This window comes from Ochotona princeps, chromosome 10, assembly GCF_030435755.1.
Source record: "Ochotona princeps isolate mOchPri1 chromosome 10, mOchPri1.hap1, whole genome shotgun sequence".
NCBI lineage: Eukaryota > Metazoa > Chordata > Mammalia > Lagomorpha > Ochotonidae > Ochotona > Ochotona princeps.
In genome coordinates this window covers 33,466,258-33,487,258 of record NC_080841.1, presented here as the reverse complement: position 1 = coordinate 33,487,258, position 21,001 = coordinate 33,466,258, and the positions used below count along the sequence as shown (strand labels likewise).

General features: G+C 42.5%; 1 protein-coding gene across 1 annotated transcript in view; it reads left to right on the top strand.

The window, feature by feature from the left end:
- The first annotated feature begins 454 nt into the window (after positions 1-454).
- Positions 455-21,001, top strand: part of ITGA8 (integrin subunit alpha 8) — a 170,343-nt gene continuing 149,796 nt past the window's right edge. The window contains exons 1-2 of the mRNA XM_058669292.1: positions 455-1,250; positions 1,872-2,005. Coding sequence (XP_058525275.1) covers positions 688-1,250; positions 1,872-2,005 — 697 coding nt within the window. The 5' untranslated portion in view covers positions 455-687. The remainder of the gene's footprint in view (positions 1,251-1,871; positions 2,006-21,001) is intronic.

Genomic DNA, 21,001 nt, shown 5'->3' with positions numbered 1-21,001 from the left:
TTCAAATGCCTGCTGACTCAACATCTATCACCACGCCTCCTTAAAGGACCTGAGAGCCTGCATACTTCCTCTCTCATCCAGGTACCTGTGTCCCCCGAGGACCGTCATGTCCTACAAGGGCACTTGGACTAACGTTCTCCTTCCGCTGCCTTTTTTTTTTGGCTCCAGGTTCTCCCACTTCCGCGCGGGGAACTTTGCATAGGAGATGAATGACACCTATATACCACTGGGGTTGAAGTTTGAATTGCTCACTGCAACCTACACCTTTTGCTCCTGCCAAGGAAAACTAATTGCAACATTCTCAATTACAACTTTGCTCATCTTCATTACCAAGCCACGGGATGGTGAGAAGCCTACTACCAAGCCCTTTTATGGGCACCACGAGCCTTGGAGGAAAACATAGATAGACTTGAGCCCTCCTCAGTCTTTTAGTTCCCTCTGCGGTGATGAGACGGTGGAGCTGAAGGAGGAGAGGTTTGTCGTATTCGCCTTTTTAACTCTCAGCCACAGAAAGACAAACGTACTGGTTCTGCGGAGGTCCTTAAGAATGCACAGGGCACACAAGAACAACTGCTTTACCCTACTGGCGACCACCTCCTTCCACCCACGCTGCACATTTGGAGCAAACCCCCACCCCGCCCGGAGTCTCGCCTCGTGGTGTGAGCTGGCATCGGCGAGACCTCAGTGATGATCCTGGAGAGAGGCGATAGCGGAAGAAGTCCAGGCGCCTGGCGCCGGCTGCCCTGGGAACCCTGGTGGCTCCGGAGTGTCCGGCTCCGGGGACGCGCCGCTAGGGGGCGCAGACGCTCGGCAGCCCCCCGCCCGCGGCCGGAGGAGGGCGAGCGTGCGGATCCCCTGGGCCAATCCCCCGAGCCGGCGGGACAGACCGCTGGGAGCAGACGCGGGGACTGTCACCGCGGACGCGCCACGCGCGCCGGCCCCGGACCGTCTGCGGACCTCCAGACGCCATCCTCGCCGTTTGCCCCGTCGGGCTTGCTTCTAGCCTGCCGCTCTCCGGTGTGCAGCCGCCGGGGGCGCAGGGCGATGTCTGCCGGGGCGCGCCACGGTCCCCGGGGGAGCCGGGTGCAGCCGCTCGCGCTCCTCTGGTGCCTCTCGGCCGCGCTGGGGATGCTGTGGTTCCCCGCCTCGCGGGCGTTCAACTTGGACGTGGAGAAGCTCACGGTGTACAGCGGCCCCGAGGGCAGCTACTTCGGCTATGCCGTGGACTTTCATATACCTGACGCTCGCACGTAAGTCACTCAGCTAAGGGAAGCGGAGCGCGCGGGCGGAGCGGCTCGCAGGTCGGGTCTCCACCAACCCGATGGCCGTCCGAGCCCCAGATTCCAAGTCGGGTCCCGCTCCCACCCCAGCTTCATTTCGCTTTTGCATGCTGCATGTGCCCTGCACACTTTGGAGACGCGCCGCTTGTAAGGGGCACCCGAGGCCGGGCACTTCCCGGACACAAAGACCAGTGCATCCTACAAAGGAGAGACTGGGACCCAGCCTACGCCAGAAGGTTAGCATGGACCCTGACACGGTCTGCTTGTCCATGGATTTGCCCATAAAGTGGCCGGGCACAAGTGCCCTGAGTTAGTTGCTAGGGAGCCGGCCTCTGTCCTTTGCGTGCTCACCGCCCCACCCCCGCCCCCTTCTGTCATCTCCCTGTATCTACAGAACTCTACTTAGGGAACAACTGGGGCTGTCCACACCCCCTTCCAAACTGGGTTTCCAAGAGGAAACTCAGTTTGACAGGCTCCGCGTGGTGCACAGGCTTTTGCCCGCCACCCCGGCTCCGGTCACAGCCCGCAAAACTGCTTCCCAGGCTGTGTGGCGAGCACCCCGCGAGTGATCTTTTGCAATACCTTTCGCAGAGCCAGCGTCTTGGTGGGGGCGCCCAAAGCCAACACCAGCCAGCCGGACATCGTGGAAGGAGGAGCCGTCTATTACTGTCCGTGGCCGGCTGTGGGGTCAGCGCAGTGTAAACAGATCCCTTTCGACACCACCAGTAAGTCGCTCTGGACCGTGCCCCTGGCTGAAGAGGCAGCAGCCACTTCCCATGCACTTGACTTGCTGTCCTGGTGCCTGTTTCGTGGGCTGTACAGATCCCTGGAGAAATCGCTTTTTCTACTCTGGGTGAAGGGGAGGAAAACCCCGCGGGGCAGGGGGTAATCCTCGGGTCTGGACCTGGTGCGTGTGGATGCGTTCTGGCAGCTGCTAGGGCTAACTCTCTGCAGATAACCGTTTTCAGGGCTAGTGGAAGCTTTGAAGTCCCCCCCCCCCAACTATGCTGACAATGCGGTGGCTTTTTAAGGAGGTACCTAAGAGAGGTCCTTGGTGTTTTCTGTGCTCAAACTCCAGAGGCGAGACCCAGACGTCACTTCTATGTTGCTGTTTAATTCTTTACAGAAAGAATTTTCTTTCAAAATATTGGACATTGGATGCAAACTAGAACGGGCAGAGTGTGGATGGGTTACAGTCATTTCCAAAATCCCCAGACAGATGTTTCCCATTTAATTAAAGGGAAAATACATTTTAAACAATCCAGTCTGGTTCTGTTTCCTCTGGTGTTTTCTCTTTGGGTCCTGAGAAAATAACTTCAATGCAATGCTTTCAAAAATATTAACACTGAGCATTTTCATCGACACAATCAAAACTTGAGGAATTAAAAAGGTATGAATAACCTCTTTCTAGACTAACTTGAATGTGCCAGCTCAAATAATGGCAACTCACTGATGGGCAACCCGTTTACCACCCAACATTTACAGCATCCTAGTCTCTTACTTTGCATTTTGATTGTGATATTAGGATTTAGAATTTATGTAGGCTATCCCCCCCTTTTTTTGCTCAATTCTGATGGATAGGTAATATTAAGCTGTTATTTTAATCAATTTGCTCTTTTGTTAAAAGATAAAATAATTTTAGTTCTGTGGATGTGTAAATAATCTCAAAGAAATAATCCCATGCAAACATATCTTGAGTTACAAACACATTAGGGAAAGTAGTTTATCAAAGCACTGACAAAGCTTTCTTGTGCCTGTCTGTATGTGCTCACAATAGTCTGGTTACCATCCTTTGCTATAACTCCGTTACTTTCCAACAATTTCTGTAAGCTTTCAAGTATTAGTCACTGGAAAAATTATACCTTTTGTTGTTCATTTGTGGCAAGTCTTTTCATTAGTTTGATTTTTAAAAATCGAGGTGGCATCTGGTTACTGATGTCTAGTTTAAGGTAAACTTTCCAAATCAGAAGAACTATCTATTGAAGCAGAAAATGAATGTCATTTAAATAATTCCTGCCTAGCCCATTTACATTTTAAAAAGTACTTTAAACTCAAACCTTGAAAAATTTACATTAAGGAATAAAAGAGCATTTATATTTTGAGAACTGGTTGATGTGTTTTCATCGTGGAGCAGTCTATAATCACGGAAGTCAATGCAGTAACCTTCTAGGATGTATCTATCAAACCAACACCTGGCTATCAATGGTGGCATAGGGAGGTGAGCCCTGAATACCTTTGTAACTATTATTCCTGGTAAATGTCATGGTTCAATAGATAGAAACCACAGTCCTACAGGTATGGACTTTTAAAAAATTGACCATACCTAACCCCAGATTTCCAACATTGAGTTATAATAGCTAACATTTTCCAAAGCTCATTTTAAAGCAATTGTTTGGAGCTTTGAGTTGGCTTTCCCATAGAGAACTGAAAGATCATGCTTTGGTTTCCACAATAGCCCACAGGAATGCACTTAACCCTTATTGCAGCAGAATTGTATTTGCAACACAACAGTAGAGAACAAACTAGTACAATTTTGGCAATTAAATCAGTGGGAAAATAATGTTGAGGAAAGATGATGGTAAGTTGGAGAAAGATGAGGGCTTCTTTTGTGCGTGTTCTGAGGAAGGCAAATGTGTATTTCAGGACCTTAGAGATTAACGCTGCTGGCTTGACAGAATGTTCTAAATGTATCAGGGTTTTCTTGATGGATGGATGAACTCATCCCACTGTTTACTTATCAAGCATGATCCCAGAAATTTAAGCATTCATCGATGGAACAAAATGAGGGAAGAAAAGGAAGGGAAACACATGGTCCTGAGATGAGGGAGCAGCCAGGGGAGGCTGCATGGTCTGTGAGAAACGAATGGTCCAGGCTTGCGGAAGACTTGGTTGTATGGAGAAGATGGAACTAGCTGGGAGAAGAAAGTTCCTCATGTCAGCCATCAGGGGGTACTGTGGTCCCAGAAACCTTGTTTATGATTGAGAAGGACCTGGAAATGAGTGGGGATGGGGGGAGGAGCCAGAGGATCCCAGCTCAGGTGCTTGCTGCTTGAGGAGTTGCTCATCACCTTGCCTAGGTGCCCTCAGACCACGGAGCAGATGGTAGGTGCTGTTTGATGAGAAAGGACAGTAAAGCCAGGATAGCTAGCTCTCATTTATTCCTGATCTGTGAGCAAAGGGTAATCTCAGGGCCACAGGTCTTCACCCGTGGAGCAGGCCTAGTTGCCTTGGGTCCTGAGTCAGCACTGCCAGAGATAATATGCTTATTACTGATCACTATTATGTGCGAATTTCTTTATAGGCATAATTTCTAATCCATACCGAAATGAGTATGTAAAATGCATTGCATGCTCAAGGAAGCTGGCCTCAAAGCTGGCCCCAGGAGCATGGTATGGTTAGCACTGGAGGCAAGATTGAAAGGGAAATCCAATGTGGGAAGCCTTTGGGAAGCCTGACACTGCTGTCATCTGCCTTCCAGCAGTGGGGAGGTGACTGGTCCTGGTGGAGAGTGAGGTCAGAATCATGTTGTGTTCCCACAGAGCCTGGGGCCCTGTTTGCCTTCTGTCTCCCATCCCTCCCTTGCAGTGTTAGCTTTGTGCATGCCCATGACAGTGACCCTCAAAGGAGAGCTGGGGGTGCAGACGTTCAGGTTGAAGAAGACTCCAGGAGCTGTGGAAGCAGCCCATATCTTAGTAGGGGTCATGGGTTGGAAACATCTCTGGTTTTCTGAAGTTTCCCCATAGAATGCCTCATCAGGGCCCCCAGTTAGCTGCCCCCAAGTTTTTCTCTTCCCACTGCCCAAATGCACGACTTCCCCACACAAAGAAAGAAAATGTCTCTGTTGGACAATGTGGCTTGGAATGGTGGACGTCCACCAGTGACTGTTCACATGACAGAGGTGCTAGGCCAGGCATGAGTGCGTGTTGCGTTGCAAATGTTCCCCCCTATATTTCTTCATCTACTTTTACATCTGAATTTACCCTGAGCAAACATCATATTTTATGTATTTTTTAACTGAAGCTTATTTATTGAAACGTAGAGTTACCGGGGTGGGGGCTGGGGCAGAGGGAGAAAGACTTTTCCATTCTTTGATTCATTCCCAAAATGCCGCAAAGTCAGGGCTGGGCCAGGCCAAGTAGGTGGCAGCTTCACCTTCCACTGCCTTCCCAGGCACACTAGGAGGGAGCACAATCGGAAACGGAGCAGCCACCAGGTGGCACTCAAACGGGATGCCCGTGTCAGAGAGGCAGCTTAGGGGCTATATCAGAATGCTAGCCCCAAATCTGACCTGTTGACGAAGGTCTGCCATCTTGGTCAGGTCTCTGGAATGCCTTTAAAGGTTTTGTGATATAGTAACCACTACATTTACTCTGCTTAGACACAGAGGGTGGACAGCCTGTAATTTAGTTCCTAAATCTAGTTACTCAATTTTTTAAAAATAAATTACTACTTTTTAGAGTTTTTTTTTTTTTATTAAAAATCAACATTTACCTCTACCTGGTTCTATAACTCAGGTTTTTGCTTTGCTTTATTTTTTCCTTTGCTACTTCTTACAATAAGTGCGAAGCCAGAAGAAGCCTGGGCTAGCTCCGGACTTCATACGCATGAACACTACGCAGCTCTTTGGTCCTTTCAAGTCCAGAAAAGGAAACTTGAAAGACACATGTGATGGGTGGGGGAGGGTATAAAAATCAAGTGGTTTAAAAACAAACAAAAATCAAAAACTCTTCCTTCATCTCCTTTCCATATTTCTATCTCACTTCAATGGAAGAACATTTTTTCCCATCACCAAACTGACTTCTTTCACATTTGCCCCAGGAGCTCCGTGCACTGTGTCCCCAAACCTTAGAGCAATGCATCTGCCACATGTGGAACCCTTGTTGCCTTTCTACTCCAAGGTTCATTTTTTTTTCCTACATTTTTTTCCCCAAAACCAGTGTGTGGCTTAAATAAGGATTACGGGGTTGAACCCTTTCTGCCCACGTAGGGGGTGAATGAAGCCTGGAAGCTGATAGCTCACTGTTGGAATCCTAAAGGGCAGACTGCAGTAACAGCAATATCCCGAGAACCAACAATGTTCCAGTGAAAGGTTTTGAAGGGGAAGATAGTGACATGTGCTAATTGGTGTTGATAATCTTCATAGCTCTATAGGAACAGAGAGACGTCCAGCTGGGAGCCACTCACAACCCAGGACCCACATGAAAAGGGAGCAGGAAGAAGTGGGCGGTGACATGGAGATTTGGAAGTCATATGCCTGTCCTTAATTTAGTGTCTTTTTTTTTTTAAGCACAGAAAAAAACTTAAAATGGAAGACGATTTCATTAGGGTATTTCAAAGCTCGTAGAATGGCAAGTTTTTGTTGGAATCGTGTTTTAGCCTGGAGACCGAAAGCCTTTGTTTTGGGGGCTCTGTTTTATTTTGTGTCTAGTGAACCCACAATAAGAAGCAGCTTCCAGTGTCTGGTTCTGAGGCTAGCACAGAGCTTTTGGCTTTTTTTTTTTTTTTGGATAGTGTTGCTTGTGTCCCTTTCCCAGTGTGAGCATGTGAGCATCATAAAACATGTTGGTCACACACGGCTTGTTGCTTTGGCTTTTCCAGAGAGGAATTAGTTGGTGTTCAGGAACAAAGAAAAAAAAATGTATATCAGAGCTCCCCACTTCAGTGACAAAGGAAATGACAAATGTGATCGCACTCGGTGACAGCAGACGCTTGGGCTGCTGTGGGTTCAACTGGAAGTGCAAGAAAGGAGAAGGGAGCACCAAGACTTAACAACGCCATAAAAGGCCATAATCAGAGTAACACACATACACACACACACACACACGTACTTAAAATGTTCATGGAAATAAAATTAAAAGATAAATGCAAAAAAATCGAAATTGATGCATACAGAAGGATCTACACAAAGTCTGTGTAGGGCTGGTTGCTGTGCAGGTTGTCAAAGCTGCTGTTTGGGGCACCCACATCTTGTGCTGGAGTACGATTTGAGTCTCGGCCCCTCTGTTTCCAATCCAGCTTCCTGCAAGCACATGTGGGAGGCAGTAGGTGATAACTCAAGTGCTTGGGCTCTGGCTAGTCATGCTGCAGAACTGAAGGAGATCTGGGCATTGGCCCGGCCTGCCCCTGACCATTACTGTATTACCATTATGAGCACTTGGGAAGTGAATCAGCTGATAGAAGATCTCTGACTCTATCTCTGTGTCACTCTTACTTTTTTTTAAAATTTATTTATTATTTTTAATTCATTAATTACATTGTATTATGTGACACAGTTTCATAGGTACTTGGATTCTCCCCACCCCTCCCCAAGTCACTCTTACTTTTAAACAGATTAATTAACTAGATAAAGTAGATCTTTTTTAAAACAAGAGTTCATGGAAACTGTACTATAAAAAATGCATGGATTTCAAAAATTTGTGCATCAAAATAAATTTATGTTTTAATCCCATTTTCCCCACAGACATTTTAAAGTGCACTTGCATATATAAACAGGGATGTTCCTTTGCTGAGGGCTGTTCCCAGTGAGCGGTCCAGGGAGCTTTAGGCAGGTGCCATCTTTCCTGGGAGCAGTGCAGGTTGGCTCCTATGCCTAAACACAGAGGCCACCGCTATCCCTGACTTTCCCTCTATTAGCTCAGATGTCCATGTGACAGTTCACAACTGAGGCTCGATACGGGAAGGAGGCGGCAGTGGTCCTTACAGCTAAGAGCAATGAGGGAAGTGATTAGAAAGGAAGTCCTTGAAACTCCTGCTAGAAATGGGAAACAGACCTGCTTTATGGCTAGTTGAATAGTATGAACATTAGGTGCCTGTTGCTTAATCTGCAAAATTTTTTTCAAGAAGCTAGAAAGTCTGTATGAGCAAACAGCCTTCCAGGTTCTTGGCAGGAATACCTCCTGCAGCAGCTGCAGCATTCTGGAAACACAGTACAAAATGGTTCTGCTGTTACGCTCAAAGAAGACAGCTGTCCTGGGATGTTTTAGCTGCCTGGCTGAGATGTGCACAGTCCGGCTCCACCTGTAGCATGTAAGGAGGCTCTGTGTTGATGAGAAGTGCTGCCTGCACTACAGTGAGTGCAGTTCAGGTGTTCCCAGCTTGACCCTGTCCAGATCCAGAAACATGGAGTTCGGAGGCAGGCATAGCAAAGGCTACTTGGTTTTCTTCAAAGCACTCATTCATTCTTGAGTCAGCAAGCATTAGGGCATTTAAAAAGAATACTTGTCTTTCCAAAATTCAGTTTAAGTACATTCTTAGAATATACTCAAATTGCCTAAAGAAAAGTCCACTTTCAAAAATGAAATGAAATTGAAGATAGTGTGAATTATAGAATATGTTATAAGAAGATTGAAGATAGGAAAGCAAATCATGATTTGTTAACAAGTAATCCATAGTCAAAACATTCTCCCTAATACAGCATATTGTTGCAAGTCTCTGTGCTGCCTGCGTGGGCAACCTTCGGACAGAGGTCACCAGACAGTCTGGAAGGAGGAGAGGCCGCCACCTGAGCCATGCAGGAAAGCCACGGCTTGGATTTCTGACGTGTCCTAGATCACGCCAGGGCTCTGCTGAACTGAGAAACTTCTCTAGAACCATAAACCTAGAGGAAAGGGGTCTTTACTCTCTTGATGATATTAGTAAAAATGACATAGACTGGAAATAGTGAGTCTTTATAGAAATGACTCCTGGGCATAGGCGGTGGGGGGACTCCTAAGGAGCAGCAGAGGGGAGTCTGGGTGGTGGTAGGACCTTGTGTCTTGGTTGTAGGGGCAGGTTCTTGGCTGGGCTCAAATGGACTCATCAAAGCCTACAGAACTGTATTTCAGAAACAGTGAATTTTACAATAAGTAAGGCAAAAGCACCCCACCACTCCATGAAGGGTATCAGACTCTTCATGGATGATGTAAAAAAGCTGCATATGTGATAGGATTAACTTTGGTTTTGTGGTCATTGCAGTATGTTTTTAGCACTATGGAGAAGTCTGTGTTAATAATCCCTGGAAGTGTTAGGACGCCTACTTGTCCCTAAAAAGCAGAGGTCACTGTCTCTAGGTAAGGGTGAGTAATTAGATTATCATGTTGGACCTGCTGATCATCCCATAAGTAAAGAATAATATGCTAAAAATGTGGAAATGGAAGCATGTTGAGGAACAATACATCTGTGCCATGAAATTTCATAGTTGTCTAATTCCCTTATTCTTAGGAAATTCAGACAAGAGATCCCTCACCTGTCTACCCATGACAGCCACTGAAGAAATTTGGCTTCAAACACACGTGAAGTTGTCTAAATCAGTGTAACTTGTAGCCACACTATAGGATATTGCTTATGAACATTAGGACAGCTTTATTCTCGGATTCTACTGTTTGACCTATGAAAGCCTTTATGTCACTTTTATTACATGAGAGAAGAGGGCTCATACCCCTGGGTGTGTTCTGGGTGGTTAAGAAATGGGCCCAGGGTGAACAGAGACATTATGTGAACATAATGGGTGTTTTCTGTTTGAGGGATGAACTGTGCTGTGCTGTGACAACCTGTGATAAGGTGCATGAATTACGCAAACACTGTGGTGGAAGAGGCTGGCTTAGACTGGAGACATCTGTGTCTATCGTAGGTGACAACAGAGATAGCTGGAACGAGTGATAACCTAGCTATTGGAGTTTGGCTTCCACTGCCACACCTGAGCTGCGATGCTATGGGTTGTTTTGGGTCCACGCCCAGTTTTCATAATACTTACTTTCATTAGCTTTTTGAAATACTCCTTATATGCATGTGTTTTAAAAATTCCCATCACGGTAAACTTCCCCTCTAATTCCATGATTCATGAACTTGTTAAAGTACTATCACATATCTTGGATATTCATTCTACAGTTGCTGAAAATCCTTTCTCTGGAACAAAGGAAGCATAACACTAACACAAAGTATGATTTTCTGAACAGCCTAAATATGTACAGTCAGATCATGTATACACAAACACTAAGTGGCTATATAGATAAAGTCTATCAAGAATCAGTATTAATATAGAAAAATTGTTTGTTTTAATGTTAAGCAAAAGTCATAACACTTAAAATTGTGTCTCTGACTTTTGAAGTGTGCAAACGGAGAGGCCATCTTTGAGAAATGTGATGGAGACTGCGTTTTCCTGTCTCCTGTGTCTAACGCTTTTTTTTTCTTTAAACCATGAAGAGGTCTTTATTGTTGATCAGGAAAACTAACGATAAAAATAAGCATGCACAAAATTCTAGCTGAAGTAGCTGACTTCATTGAAGTGATACAAAGATGCACAATGAAAGATCAACAGGCAAGCTCTGTTTTGGAGAAGGGCAATCATAGTTGCTCTCACGTTTTCCTTGGGTGTTAGTGGTAGAGTGACTTGCGAGTGTGTGATCTAGGTGCTTATGTTTCAAAGTTCTGAAGACCAAGGGTATTTTCAGTAAAAAGAATATGTGTAAAAACAAAATGTAATGTGGGTCTCGCCTGGTTTTCATTCTGGATTGTCTTTAAATCAATAGAAATATGAGAGTCTTTCAAAAAGCTCGAAAAATTTGAAATCTATGCACAGTTTTTTATAATATGTATTTCCATGAACTTTCTGAAGACCCTGCATATATAGGATTTCAAACGATTTTTATAGCAAAATAAACTTATTGTTTAATTCCATTTCCTCCAGACCCTTTGAAATAGCTGCATGTAGGCGTCATAGTCTGACATGAGAGTGTCTACAGACTTTTGAAATAAGAAAGGTGTTTTTGTGAATAGAATTGCTTTTGAAAATGCCCAGGAAAGACAAGCCAGATGAAGTTCATTCACATTTTTTTTTCTAAATAGTGATTCATTTACAGAACTTGTTATAACAAGCCGTTGGATAAAATCAGTGAGACCATAGTCCCATATCACCCTGCGAGCTTTAGAAAATGGAAAGCATTTAATAGACATGAAATAGCCAGGTAAACTCATGAAATAGGATGAAATTTCACATCATGGATTGCTATTTTGTTCTTAGTTACACATAACAAGATTTTCCTCCCTTTAAAACCTCGTACATGAGTCAGAGATGTGATATAAAATCTATTTTATGATAAACAAACATTTCTTCTAGGGCACGTTATTTCACTCAGTCTTGAGTAAGGTATAGAAGCATTGTGTAGACTTGCACATCTTGGAACATAAACTAGGATTATTTCAATATATTTGGTAACAATATTGGTTGGGCAGACAAGAGTGAGAAGTTGGACCTGACACAATAGCCTAGTGGCTAAATCCTTGCCTTGCATGTGACAGGATCCCATATGGGGACCAGTTCATATCCCAACTGCTCCACTTCCCATCCAACTCTTTGCTTGTGGTCTGGGAAAGCAGTAGAGGACGGCCCAAAGCCTTTGGACTCTGCACCTGCATGGGAGACCTGGAAGAAGCTCCTGGCTGCTAACTTCGGATTGGCTGAGCCACTTGAGGAGTGAACCAGCAGATGGAAGATCTTTCTGTCTGTCTCTCCTTCTCTCTGTAAATCTGCCTTTCCAATAAAATAAAATAAAATAAAATAAAATAAAATAAAATAAAATAAAATAAAATAAAATAAAACAATTAAAAATAAAAGAAAGAATTAGAAGTCAGTCTTGGGTGAAAGAGGGCTGACAAAGTGAAGACTGGAGCAGCTGTTTCCAAAACAAAACTTCTCTACATGACTTGAGTGAGCACAGAAAAAAGTTTCCCTGAAACATGAGTTTGGGAATGGCTGCAATCACATTCTTTCTGTGAGAGTCTTATAAAAGGCATAAAGAATTCACGAGTTAAATAAATCCATTGGTGTCACAGAACTATGAATGACATTCATAATTTCTCCTCACATTTACTAGGCCAGAGCATGCCAAGGTACTGTTGTAGACAAAAATGTTTCCCAGTGTCTGTCTCAGTACTGCCAAGGTTCATCTGCTGCCAATTCCCATGCAAGGGGAACTCTTCTTCTTCCAGCCACTCAGGGAGCCAGGATCACTGAGGTTCCTGATTGACACATTATCCAAGATTGCCCAAACACTAGTCAGAAAGGGGGTGTGGCAAATTGCACGATCTTGATTACATTAAATAGATACTCACTTCACCTTACATTTCCTAGGCCTAAGCAAGCCTAGGAGGTTGGCAGTGCCAACTTATCTAAATAAGTAATGCTAGCTATGCCTATCAAAATTATGTCTACGGCCTGTAAAATAGCATGGCAATCATGGGAAGGAGTTTCTGTCGACAAATTTGAAGACATGAGTGGGGCATTTATACCCACAATCAGTCCCCAACCTGTCCCCCCATGTTTCTGTAAGGGTGGATGCCTGCCTCCTTTGAAGATGTGCATTTTACATCATCCTGCTTATTACCCTTGGAGCTACCCTTGGGTTAATATTCACCCAGTTTTACTTATAGGACAGTTATCTAAGGGGAACAGTAGAGTTGGAAATAAAGCTTGGGGTAGCGAAGAGTATAAAGTGAAGTCTCAGTGCTCAGTGTCTGTGGCTTCTACAAGGAGACAGTTCTAGCACTGGAGCATGGCCAAGATTAAAGCCCAGAGCTGTGCCCTTGTGCGGTTTACAGTGAAATACCAGTGACAAGTTGAGAAAGCATAAGATAAAATAGAGGGTTAGGGAGTGGTATGTGTCTGTCTGTGCACATATATGTGTGTACGTGTATGCATTCATATTTATTTTAGATTTGATAAGCCTTTAGATTTCCATGGCTGCTATTACAGATTACCGCATACTTAGTGGTTTTACAAAATTCAAGTTGATTATCTTACCAGTTCTGGAAGTCAAAGTTTGAAATATGTCTCTCTGGACTAAATCAAGGTGTTGGCAGCTCTGTCCCTTCTGGAAACTCAAGGGGAAACCTATTTCTTTGCCTTTTCTAGTTTCCACAGTTACCCACATGCCTTGGCTCAGGGACCTTTTTCTATTTTCGAAGCTAACAGGGTTGGGCTGAATCTTCCTCCCCCTGCCATCTCTCTGCTTCTGCTTTTCTGCCTTCCTCTTCCCCTTGTTATATTGCTTCCACCCAGAAAACTCAGGTTAATTCCTCTATTTTAAGGTCAATTAACTAGCAACTTTCATCTACCTGCATACTTAATTCTTTTTACCATGTAGCCTGTTTACAGGCTTTAGAGATTATGGTGTGGATCTCTTGGTTCTAGTAGCTTGCCTACCACAGGTGAACAAAGAAGATATCATTGAGATGATAATCGAGCAATGGCCTAAACAAAGTGAGGGAAGTGAGGACAAAGTCTCCAAGACAGGATGTTCTGGGTTATAGGAAAGTGTTAAAGTCTGGAGATGAGACTGTGGTTGGTGGGAAATGGAGAAAGTCCACAGGGCTACAGGGAAATGGGCCAAAGAAAAGGGGATAGAAATTGGACCAGGAAGCCATATTTAGTATTATAAGATTTTAAATTCTTTTTCAAGTTTATTTAAAAGGTGAGGAAATCACAGAAACACATGCAAGGATAGAGTAGGCAGAAGGGGAACAATTGGGAGAGATGTTTTTACATTGAAGGATTATAAGACTTTAAGATCTAAGATGATATGTACTTTAATGTCCAGACTTAGGATTTTGGATCTTATTCTAAGAATGATGATCAAAAACAGTGGCCTTTGAGGAAACAAGTGTTGTGATTTAAATTGTGCTTCCAGAAGAATCCATTAAGCTTCTATATGAACAGTTGACTATAGGAAAACCAGAACAGAAAAGACAAGAAGGATCTCATTATTGTCCATTGAATAAAGGATTCTAGGCTTGAAATCTGTGACAGGAAGTAGGACTGAGAAGTGGCTGAATTTTGGATTTATTTGAAGCTGCATTGAGTAGAACATCATCATGGATGGGATGAAGCGTTCTTAAGAAAAAGAAAGTTTTGACCTGAGATGTTAGAGGAATGGCACTGAGACAGGAAACATCAAAGAGTAGAAGTTGCATGTAATGTGAGGTGCTCATTAGACATCCAAGTAGATGTCAAATGAGTACTTGGATAAATAGTCTTGGCATTAGGGCAAAATGTCCCAAGATTTAAACTTGGAATCATCAGGATGTAGATAATATTCGAGGCCATGGCTTAGGGAGTGAGTGTGGATGAAGAAAAGAGAAACAAAGTGACAAGATCAGGCAAGTGAGGACAGCAAGGTTGAGGTCAAGTCTTGGAGCAACTTGACCTTAGGGGAACAGAGGGGAATTGAGGAAAATGTGTAAAACAACACCAAGAAGGAGTTGCCAGTGAGACGAAGGAAATGCATGAAGCCAATGAGAAAAATCTTAGGAGATGCAATGAAATGAGGCCTGAAATTCAAACATTTGATTTGGGATGTAGGTTGCAATAACAGAAAAGTGGTGGCCATGGAGTGTGTCATGAGCAAATGGAAATGCCCACCAGAGGAGCAAGCATAGTTGGCCTCTCTGCTTTTCTAGGAGTTTTTCTATCAAAAGGACTGGAGAAATGCAATAGTCAAGAATCTATCCTAGTATGTTTTTAGTCTAAGAGCAATGATCAGCTTGCGAGGGAACAATGATGACAGAGAGGGATGCCAGTAGGAACCATTTCCTGTATGCATGAGAATGGATGTGATCCTTGCACAGAGTGAAACAAGGGAAGGAAGTTCACTCACAGTTAAAAAAGGCAAGCAGAGTTCGTTCGCAATTAAAAAGGGAAGCACCCCTGGGTGAGGAGTGGCAAATTTGTTGGTAGGAAAAAAAGTGATTTTTTTCATGTCATGCATTTTCTCTGTGAAATAAGAAGCAAGGTCATCAACCAAGGGTGAAGGAGGATGGGCACAGAAGTAAGTTGGGAGAGAAATGTAAATACTAATAACAGAATAGTAGAATAAATTGAATAGTAAAATAATAGGATTACTAGACAGTGCACAGGAGTGAATAAATTTTTATCTTGGCTTGTCCAATAGCATGATCCAATATGTTTAGAGTATAATTTCTTTTTGAAAAATTACCTATGTATGTATTTAATGTGATGGACAAAGGGAGGTACTCAAAAGGGCTCTGATATTGCTGCCTTACTCCCCAAATGCATGCAGCAGCAAGAACTGGGCCAGGCTGAAAGCTGGAGCTTGGGAACACCATCTAGGACTTTCACATCGGTGATGGGAATCCAATTACTTGAGCCATCATCTGCTGTCTCCCAGGGTCTGCATTAGTTGGAAGCTGGAATCAGGAATGGAGCCGAGATTCACATTCAGGCATCCTGATAGAAGATGCAGGCATCCCAAGCCGTGCAGTGCCTTAGCTGCTAGGCAAGATGAAAGTGAAAGATTTAAGGAAATCTCACATAGAATGATTTCACTTTTTAAGTACTGAGCTTCCAAAAGGATGAACTGAAGACTTAGAAAGTTTGAATTCTGTAATGCCTACTTTCTATGACAACAGGAATGGTGATTTTTTTTCTAACCATGGGATGAATCATTTTGTTAATAAATAGTTGAGGCCTATTATACTGCAAGGGATATGGGATCCTATGGAATACACAACAGGAGGGTGTAACTCCATCTTCAAGGATTATTGGGAGGCAAGTTTATACAGCCTTCATCCTGAAACCCAATCATATCCTGTATTTAAAAGAGTTCCTTTGAGGTCATATTGAAGAAATTTGTGTCAGTTACTGGCTTCCTGAGATTCCTCTACTGAGAGGTTTTCATTACTTCTTGAAGCAAATCACTGACTAGGCACTCAACAGAATCCTGCTCTGCTCCTGACAAAGGACAAGTGACAACTAAGCCCTAAGGTGAGTTCTCGCTTGCCTAGCTGTTCCTGTGACCAGGGTGTGTGACCCTAGACATCATTCCAGGTGTGAGAAAATCTAGAGATGAGTGAAGTATGTTTTCATCCTGATCTGTCACAGATGGCTCATGATATCCATTTGAAGAGACAGTTCTTTCCTTTTTAACGCAATTCCTTGATCCTCTCATGCACCATATCCATTATCATGATAGCCCCAAATCTGCTGGAATTGTACCAGCAGAAATCCATATGTATTGTAACGACAAAACCTACATAAGATCTTAGTCAAGTTACACATGAAAAAATGTATTAAGTAATATTATATGATGTAGAAAACTCATTAATTTTTTATTACTAAACAAACCTCTGAAGAATATTGGCTAAGCGCAATCATTACTCAAAACAGGAAGTTAGAAACGTGATCTTTGTTATGGGGAAGACAATCTTGACATGGAAATAATTATAGCAGGAAATTGATGTTCTCATCTGGAGCGAGAAAACTATATAATAGGAAAATTGTAATACAATCTGTACTATTGCCTTCCTAAATGTGTATTTATAAGCATTCTTCATAAAATTCCAAAAGCAAACACTAAGCTCCCTTAGCCTAATTAAAACTTAGCTATTTATGAAATGGGAATATTTAAATGGTGTTATGAGCAAATAGTTTAAAATAAAACTTTTCATATTGCTATCAAACAGTACCTTCCCCCCTCCCCCCATGAACAAGAGAAATGAGCTAGAAGCCTCCTAAATTCTGAATGGCCACATGAATTTACCAAGTTCAATAGCAACCATGTCCAGAGAGTTGTTTTCTCATAAAATTCCATTTGCTGCTTCTTTACATAATTCTTCATACAGATTTTGTTCCTTTATATCATTTGAAAAAATTAAAGCAATATTCTGAAGGAATTTAAACTTGTAAAAAAAAAGTCGAGTGCTACATTGGACTTTTTAGGAAGTGATTTGGACAAGTAAGCAAATCAGAGGCAAAGAATTTCACAAGAGAAAGTGACCCAGAGAAGGTCTTTGGAGTGACACCCTAGGGAACAGAGAGAAAGTCACCTTCATGGGCAGGAAACCCCAACTTAGAGATCATGCCCAGGGTCAAGTTTCTCATGTGTGCATGTCAGGACACCGAGGCTGGACCTAGTGAGAAAAATGAATGTGCATATAGCTAGTTGTGCACACAGTAGACATAGCTGTTATAGATCACAGATTCCAGCTATATAGAACTCATTCCATCTAGTAGGTTTTTGAACATTATAAAGAAAAAGCGAACTGGTAGGTTATTTCCTCAAGTGCCTGCAAATTCACAAGAGCAAGAAGACAGCCTTTTTTTAAACCAGTGCTTAATAATGGTTTTGGAATATTGGGAGGCAAACATGTAGGAATTTAATGTTCCATGATGTAAAAATCAACCCAGTTTTTTTTCCCTTGGATTAGTTTCTTTTAGGCAAGCAGTACCCTGGCCATAGCTATTTTATTTTGAATTTAACATATCAGCATTCTCTGACCTCAGATACACATTTTCCACTACATGAGATTTCCAGAGCAGAAATGTGACTGTGGCATAGTTACATATAAATGTTTAAGGGTTTCTTTCTCCCTTTCCTAATTAAAAGTGCCTGGACAGCTCCTACAACCAGTTTTAAGAAAGTCCTAAAGGATGGGCTTGACTTGATGATGGAAAGCTATAGGGAAGCTTACTATATCCCAGTTCAAGGTTGAGAGCTTCATAAATAGTTTTCAAAAAAATTACCCTGGCTGCCAAAATGTTTGGTCACACTGTGTCAGTTTTGACTCTCCTTACCACTTTTCCATAGTGATCTATCTTCATTTCTTGTAATTCCTCCCAGTTTACTAAGCTAAAGGACTAGAAAAACCTGCATGTCGTCCACATGTGCACCATATCCTACAATCCCTCATTCCTGCTCTGAAATGCATATTGCTATGAATCAGAGAACCCAAAACTTGCATGTTCTCCCCTCACTGGGATTTCTACCCAGATTCGACTTACTGCACCAGTAGCCAGTCCCAGAATAGATAAATGAAATGTACATGATGACTGATTGGGTTACAGCTCAATGCAGGAGCTAAAAAGAATGTATCGGATATTTGCTCATCTATTCAGTGACACATTTGTATGTCTGTGTATTTTATTTAGCTAGTTGGCTAGCTAGCGAGTTGTCCCTAAGTATCTCTTACAAACCTAAACTTAAGCATAAAATGCAATCACAGACTGTTATATAGTAATGTAATGCCATATACTTTTAGTTAAAAGGAACCCACAAAAGCACATGCTGTCACTACTACACATGCTGGCAAACTCCAACTAAATTGGCCTGCCTCTTGCTTTTCTACAGCCGATACAATAAGAGTCAATTTTATAGTTTTAAACGGCTGGAAATTTTGTTTAAAAGAATATTTCATGACACGTAAAAATTATATGAAACTCAGATTTCTGTGTCTACAAACACACTTTTATTGGGACAAAGCCAAGCCAGTTCTTTACGTGTAGGCTACAGGCTGCTTTTGCTACCAGGGAAGAGTTGAGTAGTTGTGACATAAAGACCATACAAATTGCAAAATCTAAGAGTTGCTATTTGGTCCTCTACAGAGAAATATACCATTTTCCTGCTCCAAAGAACTCACAGATGTTATTTTAAAATTATCAGAAGCACATGCAATAAATTTATGGTGATGGACTGGGGATATAAAACATGTGAAAATGTTTGTGAATGTGAAAAAACTTCACAGTTGTCAGCCATGCTCAGTGTGAACATTATTATTTGTTATATTAAGTCCTTGTACTTTCTAAAAAGCTTCAGAAACAAACTATAATGTATTCCTTACTATATTTTACTATATAACACTATTCTAGGTACTATTCGGAACAAATCATCTTTATAGATTTGCTTGTATTTGTGCTCTATATGTCACATATGTATTTGTCCATATGTATGTATAGACAATCTGCTGGATATGTTTTTACAGTTGGCTAATAGTTTTATAGATAATAGAAATATGTATCTCTATATATTTATTATTTATTTGAAAGGCAGAGTGAGAGAATTTTCAATCTTCTGGGTTTAGTCTTCAAATGCTTACAACAACCAGGTCTGGGCCAGACAGATGCCAGGAACTCTACCCAGAAATGGCATGGCCCTGGTGTTTGGGCCATCTTCTGTTGCCTTCCCAGGCACATTAGCAGAGAGCTAGATTAGAAGCAGAATAGCTGGGACTTGAACTGGTGCTCAGTAGGGGATGCTACAGTCTCGGACAGTGGCTAAACCAGCCACGCCACAGTTTCAGTTCCAGCAACTTCTTTTTGAATCTTTTATTTATGAATATTTAAATCATTCGTCTTTTATTTCAGTAACTATAGAGCAATATCTTCATATGGGGTCTTGAAACATTTGTGTTCTTACCTCCATTGAACAAAATCCTAAAGGTAGAATTTCTCCATCAAAAGAAAATGTGTATTTCAAATTTTAACTCAGGATTCCCAATAGCCATTCGAAAATGCTGCATGAAATCCTTAGGTTGAGCACAGAGTGAATATTGTTCATTTTTGACTGGCAAGTGATAGATTGATTTCTACTTGCAATCCCTGTTGAGATGCTTACAACTTTTTTTCTATAGGATGTTAGTCACCTTCTTAATGATTTGGAAGCTCTTCTTTGTTGATGCTTTCTTGGTCATTTTTTCCATCAGAATTCTATTTATTACCTTTGTTAATAGTCTTATAAAATCAGATGAATTCACCATAAAAATTCTGATAGCTATGGGCTTTGCTTTCTGTGTAGTTGGTGGTGTGCTCGGGAGAGACCTGCTGAAGCCACTCACAGAATTCACCCTCTCTCAGGCCTCTGGTCCTCTGAAGAGTGTTATTTGTGTGATGGTGCCCTGGGGCTACCCTGCTGCCTTCCCTGGGCCCCAGAGGACATGTGGTCCCACTTTAAATGCCTTTCCCATCAGTGCCTATGTCAGGATTTGGGTAGGAAAACAGATACCAGAAGGGGGATGAATTCCATACAGAGACTTGGGAAAGGCGGGGTTCGGAAGGTCAGGAAAGGTCCTGCCTAGGACCCAGGAATCACAGGACTTGATGCCAGTGTGCCTGAAGTTCCGCAGGTGTGATCTTCCTGGAGAATATCTGTAGAACATCATACCTCTCACCCCTGTGCACATGGGCCGACCTGCAGTTAGCACTAAATCAAACCAAACCACCTGGTGGCTTCTCTCCATCTTTTCAAACCCCCCAGAAGCCTCTCATTCATCCTGCTCACAAGGGAGCCTGGAGGATGTGACCTTCAAGCTTTCAGCCAGGCAGAGGAGAGCTTAGAAGAGCAGAAGTTGTGCTGGGTGTCCACACATAGTGCCTGAGGTCGTTTTCAGAAGGGGTCAGGTCACATTCAATCAAAAACATCCTGCTTGTGTCTGAAGGGTCAATAAGCACCAGTACACTGTTAATTGTATGCATAATCACCCCTGACATGATGTCAAGTTATTTGACATCAAAGAATCTTGTTCAGAAAAGGAAGGTAAGAAATTAGGGAAATGACACCTTCGCAGTCAACTCAACTGTATCTTACTTATTTGAACTTTTATACAATTATAATGTGAGATTTAAAGCCAGAAATTATGAAAATAATAGAATGCTTAAAAGGTGATTTTTTTTATTTCAAAGATCAATGAAAGATCATCTGCCTAGATAAATGAAAAGAACAAAACTCATCTAACAAGAGACCTGGGATAGTTTAATTATTATGCACCTGAGTCTAGATTTGTAACTAATGAAGTGCATTCATTTGTACTCTTGGCTCGGAAGGAAATTGTTGCCTGAAAATCAATCCAGAGTTCACACTTTCAACCTGTTTACCACCTAGTTCAGCCAGTATTGGCAAAAAAGATGCCTCAAAAAGCGTTTTATAAAGCAAGGCAAGGCCAGCTTGGATGTGGCCCTT